Source organism: Oncorhynchus mykiss, chromosome 17 (genome assembly GCF_057628025.1).
Source record: "Oncorhynchus mykiss isolate SJ-2025 chromosome 17, ASM5762802v1, whole genome shotgun sequence".
NCBI lineage: Eukaryota > Metazoa > Chordata > Actinopteri > Salmoniformes > Salmonidae > Oncorhynchus > Oncorhynchus mykiss.
This window is the reverse complement of record NC_143038.1, coordinates 2,267,402-2,279,656: the sequence shown is the minus strand read 5'-3', so window position 1 is coordinate 2,279,656 and position 12,255 is coordinate 2,267,402. Positions and strand designations below refer to the sequence as shown.

General features: G+C 42.5%; 1 protein-coding gene across 1 annotated transcript; it reads left to right on the top strand.

Annotated features, from left to right (window-relative positions):
- Nucleotides 1-4,654: 4,654 nt before the first annotated feature.
- LOC110485651 (tetraspanin-1) lies at nucleotides 4,655-11,718 on the top strand. Its single transcript, XM_036949315.2, has 8 exons — nucleotides 4,655-4,799; nucleotides 6,603-6,684; nucleotides 9,079-9,294; nucleotides 9,581-9,655; nucleotides 10,193-10,300; nucleotides 10,527-10,661; nucleotides 10,873-10,965; nucleotides 11,199-11,718. The coding sequence occupies exons 2-8, from the start codon at nucleotides 6,628-6,630 to the stop codon at nucleotides 11,250-11,252; spliced, it is 738 nt and encodes a 245-aa protein (XP_036805210.1). The 5' UTR covers nucleotides 4,655-4,799; nucleotides 6,603-6,627; the 3' UTR covers nucleotides 11,253-11,718.
- Nucleotides 11,719-12,255: the final 537 nt, after the last annotated feature.

Genomic DNA, 12,255 nt, shown 5'->3' with positions numbered 1-12,255 from the left:
TCTAATCTCCCAGATGTTCCATTCATAAAAGGGGTAAGAGTAGAGTTGAGGGATAGGTTTGGTTGTGTCCCAAATGGCACCCTATTCCCTATAGGCCCTGGTCAAAAGTAGTGCACCACATAGGGAATAGGGTGCCATTTGGGTTGTTGGCAGATATTTTTTATACAGCAGTGCTTATTGGACTTAGCGACAGGTCATAACACTTGGCTGAGTGACGTCAACGTGTGCAGGTTATGACAAACGTCTTCCTGGTCTAGAAATAAACGACGAGCCACGCAGTGAACATTGAGGGAGTGCAATACCATACCTTTGAATGAAAGGGAGTTTGAAATACCTTGTCTTCTTGAGGTTCAATAGATCCTGAAGCGCAATGTGACATAAGTTCAGCATACAGTGTATTCGGAAAGTATTCAGACCCCTTGACTTTTTCCACATTTTGTTACATTAGACTTATTATAAAATGTATTAAAAAAAAAAGTTTTTCCTTCATCAATCTACACGCTACCCCATAATGACAAAGCATAAATAGGTTTAGACATTTTCGCGAATGTATTAAAAGGAACTGAAAATAATATTTACATAAATACTCAGACCCTTTACTCAGTACTTTGTTGAAGCACCTTTGGCAGCGATTACAGCCTTGAGTCTTCTTGGGTATGACGCTACAAGCTTGGCACACCTGTATTTGGGGAGTTGTTTCCATTCTTCTCTGCAGATCCTCTCAAACTCTGTCAGGTTGAATGGGGAGCGTTGCTGCATAGCTATTTTTAGGTATTTTGATCTTTTTTAACCTTCATTTAACTAGGCAAGTCAGTTAAGAACACATTCTTATTTACAATGATGGCCAAACCCGGACGACGCTGGGCCAATTGTGCACCACCCTATGGGACTCCCAATCACGGCCGGTTGTGATACAGACCGGGATCAAACCAGGGTCTGTAGTGACACCTCTAGCACTGAGATGCAGTGCCTTAGCCCACTGTGGTAAGTCAATCCAGAGATGTTTGTTCAAGTCCGGGCTCTGGCTGACGTCTACGGACAATTCCTTCGACATCATGGTTTGGTGTTTGCTCTGACATGAACTGTCAGCTGTGGGACCTTATATTAACAGGTGTGTGCCTTTCCAAATCATGTCCAATCAATTGAATTAACCACAGTTGAACGCCAATCAAGTTGTCAAAACATCTCAAGGATGATCAGTGGAAATCGGATGCACCTGAGCTCAAGAGTCTCACAGCAGAGATGCTGAATACCTATGTAAACAAGGTATTTTTAAATTTTTTATTTGCAAGCATTTCTAAAAACCTGTTTTCGCTTAGTCATTATGGGGTATTGTGTGTAGATTGAGGGAATTGTTTTATTGAATCCATTTTAGAATAAGGCTGTAACGTCACAACATTCTGAAAAAGTAAATGGGTCTGAATACTTTCCGAATGCTCTGTATAGTTGTGTTTTCACCCTCTAGAGTGTGTGTGTGTGTTTTCACCCTCTAGAGTGTGTGTGTGTTTTCACCCTCTAGAGTGTGTGTTTTCACCCTCTAGAGTGTGTGTGTGTTTTCACCTTCTAGAGTGTGTGTGTGTGTTTTCACCCTCTAGAGTGTGTGTGTGTTTTCACCTTCTAGAGTGTGTGTGTGTGTTTTCACCTTCTAGAGTGTGTGTGTGTGTGTATTTTCACCCTCTAGAGTGTGTGTGTGTGTGTGTTTTCACCCTCTAGAGTGTGTGTGTGTGTGTTTTCACCCTCTAGAGTGTGTGTGTGTGTGTGTGTGTTTTCACCCTCTAGAGTGTGTGTGTGTGTTTTCACCCTTGAGTGTGTGTGTGTGTTTTCACCCTCTAGAGTGTGTGTGTTTTCACCCTCTAGAGTGTGTGTGTGTGTTTTCACCCTCTAGAGTGTGTGTGTGTTTTCACCCTCTAGAGTGTGTGTGTTTTCACCCTCTAGAGTGTGTGTGTTTTCACCCTCTAGAGTATGTGTGTGTTTTCACCCTCTAGAGTGTGTGTGTGTGTTTTCACCCTCTAGAGTGTGTGTGTTTTCACCCTCTAGAGTGTGTGTGTGTGTGTGTGTGTGTTTTCACCCTCTAGAGTGTGTGTGTGTGTGTGTGTGTTTTCACCCTCGAGTGTGTGTGTGTGTTTTCACCCTCTAGAGTGTGTGTGTTTTCACCCTCTAGAGTGTGTGTGTTTTCACCCTCTAGAGTGTGTGTGTGTGTGTGTGTTTTCACCCTCTACAGTGTGTGTGTGTGTTTTCACCCTCTAGAGTGTGTGTGTTTTCACCCTCTAGAGTGTGTGTGTGTGTGTTTTCACCCTCTAGAGTGTGTGTGTGTGTTTTCACCCTCTAGAGTGTGTGTGTGTGTTTTCACCCTCTAGAGTGTGTGTGTTTTCACCCTCTAGAGTGTGTGTGTTTTCACCCTCTAGAGTATGTGTGTGTTTTCACCCTCTAGAGTATGTGTGTGTTTTCACCCTCTAGAGTGTGTGTGTGTGTGTGTTTTCACCCTCTAGTGTGTGTGTGTGTGTGTGTGTTTTCACCCTCGACTGTGTGTGTGTGTTTTCACTCTCTAGAGTGTGTGTGTTTTCACCCTCTAGAGTGTGTGTGTGTGTGTGTTTTCACCCTCTAGAGTGTGTGTGTGTGTTTTCACACTCTAGAGTGTGTGTGTTTTCACCCTCTAGAGTGTGTGTGTGTGTTTTCACCCTCTAGAGTGTGTGTGTGTGTTTTCACCCTCTAGAGTGTGTGTGTTTTCACCCTCTAGAGTATGTGTGTGTTTTCACCCTCTAGAGTGTGTGTGTGTGTTTTCACCCTCTAGAGTGTGTGTGTTTTCACCCTCTAGAGTGTGTGTGTTTTCACCCTCTAGAGTGTGTGTGTGTGTTTTCACCCTCTAGAGTGTGTGTGTGTGTTTTCACCCTCTAGAGTGTGTGTGTGTGTTTTCACCCTCTAGAGTGTGTGTGTTTTCACCCTCTAGAGTATGTGTGTGTTTTCACCCTCTAGAGTGTGTGTGTGTGTTTTCACCCTCTAGAGTGTGTGTGTTTTCACCCTCTAGAGTGTGTGTGTTTTCACCCTCTAGAGTGTGTGTGTGTGTTTTCACCCTCTAGAGTGTGTGTGTGTGTTTTCACCCTCTAGAGTGTGTGTGTTTTCACCCTCTAGAGTATGTGTGTGTTTTCACCCTCTAGAGTGTGTGTGTGTGTTTTCACCCTCTAGAGTGTGTGTGTTTTCACCCTCTAGAGTGTGTGTGTGTGTGTGTTTTCACCCTCTAGAGTGTGTGTGTGTGTGTGTTTTCACCCTCGAGTGTGTGTGTGTGTTTTCACCCTCTAGAGTGTGTGTGTTTTCACCCTCTAGAGTGTGTGTGTTTTCACCCTCTAGAGTGTGTGTGTGTGTTTTCACCCTCTACAGTGTGTGTGTGTGTTTTCACCCTCTAGAGTGTGTGTGTTTTCACCCTCTAGAGTGTGTGTGTGTGTTTTCACCCTCTAGAGTGTGTGTGTGTTTTCACCCTCTAGAGTGTGTGTGTGTGTGTTTTCACCCTCTAGAGTGTGTGTGTTTTCACCCTCTAGAGTGTGTGTGTTTTCACCCTCTAGAGTATGTGTGTGTTTTCACCCTCTAGAGTGTGTGTGTGTGTGTGTGTTTTCACCCTCTAGAGTGTGTGTGTGTGTGTGTGTGTTTTCACCCTCGAGTGTGTGTGTGTGTTTTCACCCTCTAGGGTGTGTGTTTTCACCCTCTAGAGTGTGTGTGTGTGTGTGTGTTTTCACCCTCTAGAGTGTGTGTGTGTGTTTTCACCCTCTAGAGTGTGTGTGTGTGTTTTCACCCTCTAGAGTGTGTGTGTTTTCACCCTCTAGAGTGTGTGTGTTTTCACCCTCTAGAGTGTGTGTGTGTTTTCACCCTCTAGAGTGTGTGTGTGTGTTTTCACCCTCTAGAGTGTGTGTGTGTGTGTTTTCACCCTCTAGAGTGTGTGTGTGTGTGTTTTCACCCTCTAGAGTGTGTGTGTTTTCACCCTCTAGAGTATGTGTGTGTTTTCACCCTCTAGAGTGTGTGTGTGTGTTTTCACCCTCTAGAGTGTGTGTGTTTTCACCCTCTAGAGTGTGTGTGTTTTCACCCTCTAGAGTGTGTGTGTGTGTTTTCACCCTCTAGAGTGTGTGTGTGTGTGTTTTCACCCTCTAGAGTGTGTGTGTGTGTTTTCACCCTCTAGAGTGTGTGTGTGTGTGTTTTCACCCTCTAGAGTGTGTGTGTGTGTGTTTTCACCCTCTAGAGTGTGTGTGTTTTCACCCTCTAGAGTATGTGTGTGTTTTCACCCTCTAGAGTGTGTGTGTGTGTTTTCACCCTCTAGAGTGTGTGTGTTTTCACCCTCTAGAGTGTGTGTGTTTTCACCCTCTAGAGTGTGTGTGTGTGTTTTCACCCTCTAGAGTGTGTGTGTGTGTGTTTTCACCCTCTAGAGTGTGTGTGTTTTCACCCTCTAGAGTGTGTGTGTTTTCACCCTCTAGAGTATGTGTGTGTTTTCACCCTCTAGAGTGTGTGTGTGTGTTTTCACCCTCTAGAGTGTGTGTGTTTTCACCCTCTAGAGTGTGTGTGTTTTCACCCTCTAGAGTGTGTGTGTTTTCACCCTCTAGAGTATGTGTGTGTTTTCACCTCCGTCATAAAGTTCCCTCTAGTAGGACTTTAGCCACCAGGAAGTTGTCCTAGACTAGAAACCAATCAGTGGTGCGCTGGTCACTTCCTCCCTCCCCTCGTGTGTGTTTGTGAGACCTGTGGGGGTGGGTGAGGATAAAGGGCCAGATAGAGACGCACACTCCTCTCAAACATCAACAGTCATCACCTCAGCACAGGTAAGAGACTCAATTATTCTACTCCATTTAAAATAATACACAATACACAAACTTGAATGATATAATCATATTTGTCTGATGTGCTACATAAAAACCCCATGAAAACCAGTACTTTCTTCAGTAAATAAACTAATACTCAATGTAATAAATTTTGTGACACAGGTCACATTTGCATCTAATTTGCAACAGAAAGTCAGATCATATACATCCAGGGAAATTGTTCTATTTAACTGATACATTGTATAACAAATATTTATTGTTTTGTCTGTAAGAAGGGAGATTATTTTTGGGATTAATACATTACTTATTAACATGAACCAGGTTACTGTTGTTTGAACCTCCCTGTATCTAAGGGGAGAACTTTGCCCAATGGATGAAAGACTGGTTCACATTAAAGCTCTAACAGTCATGAGATCAAATGGCATCTTATTAATGACGTGGTAATATTTTGATGGTGCTGCTGCATTCTCATACATTAGTCATGTAACGAGAGGGAAACTGAGACTCCTGGGATGGTGTTGTTGATAAGTCACATTTAGGGCCAGTTTCATGGACACATGCTATTTAGTCCAGGACTAGACGTAAATCCTCGTCCGGGAAACTCACCCTTACCTTTGTTTTAAGAACATGTCGTCCGGTAACATTCTGCCTCTCAATCTTGTTATTTCCTGGTCACGGGGATGTTTATGGCCCTGTGGGTACTAGGTTAAAGTTGTCAAAGTACACTAAAGACTGACGCATAAACAGCAATAAGGAACAACCTGGTCATTGTGGCAATTAAAACTAGGCTTGGTCTCATCCATTGACACTTCTCCAGTTCACGGGAAGCCAGCGAGCTACTAGAGAAGAGGGTATAAACTAATACAGGATTTGACATAACAATTCAAAACGATACGTCTGCGTGTGTTGTGGAGTCTTTCCTATGATAATAAAGTATAATAGGCTACAATAGACAACTCTGGCCAAAACAACTAGGCTTGGACTCGTCCAGAGACACTTTTCCAATTCCCACGAAAGCCAACAAGCTACTGAAGAAACAGACCATAAAGATATTATGGGGGTTGATAGCTAGGTCTCTGTATCTCATGGAGGTGTTTTCTATGCTACTGAACGTCAGTGACTGCCAGGAAGATTCTGATAAGACTCCTTGACTGTTCCAATAATACCAACGCCTGTAAAATACCTCTAGTAATAAAACATCCACTCTGAGCGTGTCCCAAATGACCAGAACCCATTAATTAACAGTTATCTGCCAAGTAGCTCCGACTTCAAGTAAAAGAGATGGACTGGTACTTGCAAGGTCTTGCAAGGTGTGAAATCCATATTACCAGTCTAAGGGTTTTTGAGGGGTGTTGGACTGACAATTGAAATGAGGAAGCAAGCGACATTGTGATTGGTAGGTCTTAGAATTTGGCTGGCAAACAACACAGCTTTACAAAATGGAAATGTTGGTTCGGTGGTTGTCTTTTCTGATTGTTCATTTCAACTCCAAACCCAGTTTATTTCTCCGTGAAAACAAATAAAATGCTAAATTTAGAGAGCATTTATTTCGCCCCATAACCGTCTCCTTCTCCCTGGTTAATGTGTAACTAAAATGGATGCCATGCCATTGTAAAATGACTCAGACAAGCCTGGTATAACATCCTGTGGTCTTGTAACCAGACAGGTTGGCTGTCTAGTTACAACTCCACAGCTTTATGTACACACACACACACACTGGCCTGAAACCGTAACTGACTGAATATTCTGCATGTCCAAGTCCATCTCCTAAACTCACTGTTGAAGTTTTGTTTTGTTTTTCAGGAGAAGGAAACAACAGACGGAAAAGATGTGTTGCTCCGGGTTTCTCAAGATTATGATGTTCATCTTCAATGGAGCCATCTTTGTAAGATTCAACTTCTATTCAGCTAACATTCAATTATCCCCCATCTCCTATATTCCAGAATATTCACACCAAAACAGTCTATAGAAAGCTTCTGTTTTTAGCATAATATGCTATTAAATTCACTAAGGTTTTATAGTACTGAAAGGAGTTTGATGGCTTTGAATTAAGTTGTCACTTCCCCTGTCCTCTTTAGCACTCTGGATTTGTAGATGTCCACATAAGCGCCATTTTGAACCCAAGCCTCCTGACCTGTTAGGGTCAATGACCCCTTAGATATTTTCAAGGTCATTCAGAGAGCGAACAGGATAAGAAAGTGCACTTCAGAACAGGAATGTGTCACATCCAAGTTCCACAGGGACCATAAATGACAGTCATATCTTTGTGAGGATAGATTTGTGTATTGAGGAAAACTTTACCTAAACTCAGCAAAAAAAGAAATGTCCTCTCACTGTCAACTGCATTTATTTTAAGCAAACTTAACATGTGTAAATATTTGAGTGAACATAACAAGATTCAACAACTGAGACATAAACTGAACAAGTTCCACAGACATGTGACTAACAGAAATGGAATAATGTGTCCCTGAACAAAGGGGGGGGGGGGGGGTCAAAATCAAAAGAAACAGTGAGTATCTGGTGTGGCCACCAGCTGCATTAAGTACTGCAGTGCATCTCCTCCACATGGACTGCACCAGATTTGCCAGTTCTTGCTGTGAGATGTTACCGCACTCTTCCACCAAGGCACCTGCAAGTTCCCGGACATTTCTGTGGGGAATGGCTCTAGCCCTCACCCTCCGATCCAACAGGTCCCAGACGTGCTCAATGGGATTGAGATCTGGGCTCTTCGCTGGCCATGGCAGAACACGGACATTACTATCTTGCAGGAAATCACGCACAGAACGAGCAGTATGGCATTGTCATGCTGGAGGGTAATGTCAGGATGAGCCTGCAGGAAGGGTACCACATGAGGGAGGAGGATGTCTTCCCTGTAATGCACCACATTGACATTGCCTGAGTGACAACAAGCTTAGTCCGATGATGCTGTGACACACCACCCCAGACCATGACGGACCCTCCACCTCCAAATTGATCCCGCTCCAGAGTACAGGCCTCGGTGTAACGCTCATTCCTTCTATGATAAACGTGAATCCGACCATCACCCCTGGTGAGACAAAACCGTGACTCATCAGTGAAGAGCACTTTTTGCCAGTCCTGTCTAGTCCAGCGACAGTGGGTTTGTGCCCATAGGCGACACTGCTGTCTGGTGAGGACCTGCCTTACAACAGGCCTACAAGCCCTCAGTCCAGCCTCTCTCAGCCTATTGCAGACAGTCTGAGCACTGATGGATTGTGCGTTCCTGGTGTAACTCGGGCAGTTGTTGTTGTCATCCTGTACCTGTCCCGCAGGTGTGATGTTCGGATGTACCGATCCTGTGCAGGTGTTGTTACACGTGGTCTGCCACTGGGAGGATGATCAGCTGTCCGTCCTGTCTCCCTGTAGCGCTGTCTTAGGCATCTCACATTTCGGACATTGCAATTTATTGCCCTGGCCACATCTGCAGTCCTCATGCCTCCTTGCAGCATGCCTAAGGCACGTTCACCCAGATGAGCAGGGACCCTGGGCATCTTTCTTTTGGTGTTTTTCAGGGTCAGTAGAAAGGCATCTTTAGTGTCCTAAGTTTCCATAACTGTGACCTTAATTGCCTTCCGTCTGTGAGCTGTTAGTGTCTTAACAACCATTCCACAAGTGCATGTTCATGAATTGTTTATGGTTCATTGAACAAATCAAATCAATTTTTATTTATATAGCCCTTCGTACATCAGCTGATATCTCAAAGTGCTGTACAGAAACCCAGCCTAAAACCCCAAACAGCAAGCAATGCAGATGTAGAAGCACGGCGGCTAGGAATAACTCCCTAGAAAGGCCAGCATGGGAAACAGTGTTTAAACCCTTAACAAAGAAGATCTGTGAAGTTATTTGGATTTTTACGAATTATCTTTGAAAGACAAGGTCCTGAAAAAGGGACATTTCTTTTTTTGCTGAGTTTACATACTCTCTGGTTATGATATTACCCAGAACTAATATTGTAAGTCATTTTTAGTCACAGTAAGAAGATGAATTACCTGCCTTGTCATACTAGCTAATTACTGTGGGTTCGGGATTTCTTTCAAAAATTGTGAAGTTAATGGTTGCAGAGATGACCATATTGTGTATGATGACAACATTTGCCCCACTTATTCTCCACGACGCATTCTAATGATATGGTTTAGAGTTTTCAAAGAACATTCCAAGTATACTCCCTGTACTCTTCATCAACATTTTCCCAAACACTAAAACTATCCCCTCCCCTTATTTCTCCTCTTTCTCTCTCCCACCTCCCTGTTGTGTGTATCAGTTGGCAGGTGTGGCCATCCTGGCAGTGGGGGTGTGGGTGAAGGTGGACAGTGGCTCTCTACTGGGAGTACTAGACAACATTAAGGATGCCCCAGCAGAACTGGGCCAGCTGGCTAACGTGGCCTACCTGCTCATGGGGGTCGGAGGGGTCCTGCTGATCATGGGCTTCCTAGGGTGCTGTGGAGCCATGAAGGAGTCCAGGTGTATGCTGATGCTGGTGTGTCATCTTTGACCATTGAACATAAATATTCAGAAATCGATTTAATACAAATACCAACTTGACTTTTACTCTGTTTATTTTTGAATATTCGTACTGGTATGGAAAGATTAATTCATTATTTGTTACTTTAAAAAAAACGTTTTGTGCAAAATTACTTTCTTTGTTGATATACACAATTATATATTTATAGAATTTTGACCTTTGATCTAATGTGATAGTTTTGACCCTTTGTTTTTTTCCCATCAAACCCTTAACCCCTGTATGCTTGTCTGTTCCTTTCCAGTTCTTCATCATCATCCTGATCATATTCATTGCAGAGGTGGCTGGGTGCGTGGTGGTCCTCGTCTTCCAACCACTGGTAGGTAGTTATTAACACTGTATGGGCCCTGGTCTTGTGATTATTGTGACTTTGCCATTGTAATTGTTTGTAAGCTTGTGTAGTCAAATTAATCTATGATCGTATGCTATCCATTTGTTGTTTGTATGTTGTTCTTTGTATGACATTTTTATATTTGATTATTAACCAATGATATTAGGCCACTCTTGGCCACGATTACAGACACCTGTGTCTTTTGACACTATATAAACGTGTCATCCCGCAGTGTTTGTGATTATACCCTGATGATGACAGCTTGGCTGTCGAAACGTTGGTAATTACATTTTTGCATCTGAGCTCCTAGAGTGTGCGGCTCTCTTTTATTTTCAAGTTTTCTACTCCGCTAGCCAGCACCTCGTCTTAATAGGTGTGCGTTTCTTTTTCTTCTAGATGGTTTTGTTCATATTGGCAGATGAAAACAGTTTTTATACAGTAGTAAATCAAATAGCCTAATGTTGGGACAATAAAGATGTTCTGATTTTGTGGAAATGGGTTTGTGTTCTGTTTTGTATGTTTTAGGCTAAGGAAGTTCTTGAGGACCTTAGTGAGAAGGTTATTGACAGCATTCAAAAAGACTATGGGAAGGATGAGAGCCTGACTTCACTATGGAATGGTACCATGGAACAGGTATACTTCATTCATTCACACTACTATATTAAGTAGTGAATTTACTGCCACTCTGCCAGTGGATGTTATTAGCGCCCTTCTGTGTACTCAATAAATGCATATGTTCTTATGCAGATTATTTACAGGTTTCAGAGAAGGCAGTGGTGCTCGGCTACGCTAGTTGCTTACTGTGTTCTGTAGATGCTACCATGTCATAATGAGTTGTGTCTCTGTGCTTCCCTCCTAGTTCAAGTGCTGTGGATACCGCAATTACACAGACTTCGATGGATCCCCTTTCCAAGAGAACCCAACTAACCCTACGTACCCACCAACATGTTGCAGTAAAACTGAAACGTGCACAGCTGCTGCTGCTGAACACTCGGTACAGAGATCTAACAGTACAATACAGGGTCTTCCGATGTGCTGTGTTTAGACCAGCAGGGTTTCCTTACACTTTGGTTGGGTCACATAGTCATGAACATCTCCTGCCCCCGGCTGGTTTTACATTTAATAGCCTGTGTTTGTGTGTTTATAATCATTGAATCCCCATGCAGCTATCTAATTCTAATACTGGAGTGCTGTTTCCTCCCCAGAATGTCATTGGCTGCTTTACCATGTTGCTGAACCTGATAGAGGACAACGCTGTCATCATTGGAGCTGTTGGACTGGGCATCGCTGCGCTTGAGGTACAGTACACCTGTTACAATACTATCAGCATCCCAAATAGCATCCTATTCCCTACATAGTGCACAACGTTTGACCAGAGCCCTATGGGCCCTCTTCAGGAGTAGTGCATTATAAAGGTGTTAGGGTGCAATTTGGGCCCTAGTCAAAAGTAATGCACTATAAAGGGATTAGGATGCCATTTGGAACGTAACCATTATATTCCGTTAACACTTGTGACGTGTCATCGTTTCAGATTGCTGCCATGGTGGTGTCAATGGTTCTCTACCAACAGATTGGTAACAAGTAGCACTGAGGACCCCGACATCCAGGACCACGCCTGTTTAACCATCATCATTGCCTCACCTTGACACCTTCAGTCGACATGTTTAATTTCAAACACCAAAGATTATTAAAATATTTCAATTATAAAAGAAAAACAAGAGAGGAAAGAGCGTTGTTCAAAACCCTGTTGTGACTCGATCACCTCCATGGTATATCAACAATATCTGGGCACATATACTGTATAGGGCCTACTGTATACATTCAGTACTTATTTATGTGTAAATTAGATTCCTTTATCTCTATCCTTATTTGTTTATTGCTGAAGCTGAAGACTTTACATGAAGGTATGATGTTTTGAGAAGGTAATTGCTTTACACTTGCTCTAACTGGCAAGACTTTTTATTTTATTTTTTATTCTACAGTCTTGAATGGATATACAGTGTCTCATTTTGTACATATAAATATTGAAGTTTAGAAATTACCACATTCAATCTGACTTGTTTATTTCTTGTTCTATTCTTTACGAGGAAATTAAACATGTTCTTATTTGCAATAGTTTCTCAATCATATTCACCTAAAGTTGGCATCTACTAGGCTACTTTTTAGATCAGACTTGCAGATTCGGTGCCTCTTTTTAAATCCCTGCTGAAGACAAGACTTTTATGAAGATGCTTTTAATGTATGATTTTAATTAGCAATTTTTCAATTCTCCTTCCTCCTGTCTTTGTTAGTATTTATATTTTATGATATGAAGCACTTTTACTTGTATTGACAGCCTGGTCTCAGACTAGATGTAACATAGTAAATGTAAATCTGTGAAATGCAAATTAGTATGATATGTTACTTTTGGTATGGTTACATAACAGATGGTTAATTAAATGAAAGCAGGGTGGTTGACTGGGTGGGCGTATAAGGCGAACTTCTAGCAACCCAAAGGTTGAGAGTTTGAACCTCATCACGGACAACTTTAGAAACTACTTACTACTTTTTTGCTACTTTGCAACTACTTAACATGCTAGCTAACCCTT

Excerpts from the sequence above, each read along its gene's own strand:
- LOC110485651 (XM_036949315.2), top strand. The coding sequence starts at position 6,628 with ATGTGTTGCTCCGGGTTTCTCAAGATTATGATGTTCATCTTCAATGGA. Across the intron at positions 10,662-10,872 it reads CTGCTGCTGCTGAACACTCG|AATGTCATTGGCTGCTTTAC; the intron begins GTACAGAGATCT and ends TTTCCTCCCCAG. Across the intron at positions 10,966-11,198 it reads TGGGCATCGCTGCGCTTGAG|ATTGCTGCCATGGTGGTGTC; the intron begins GTACAGTACACC and ends TCATCGTTTCAG.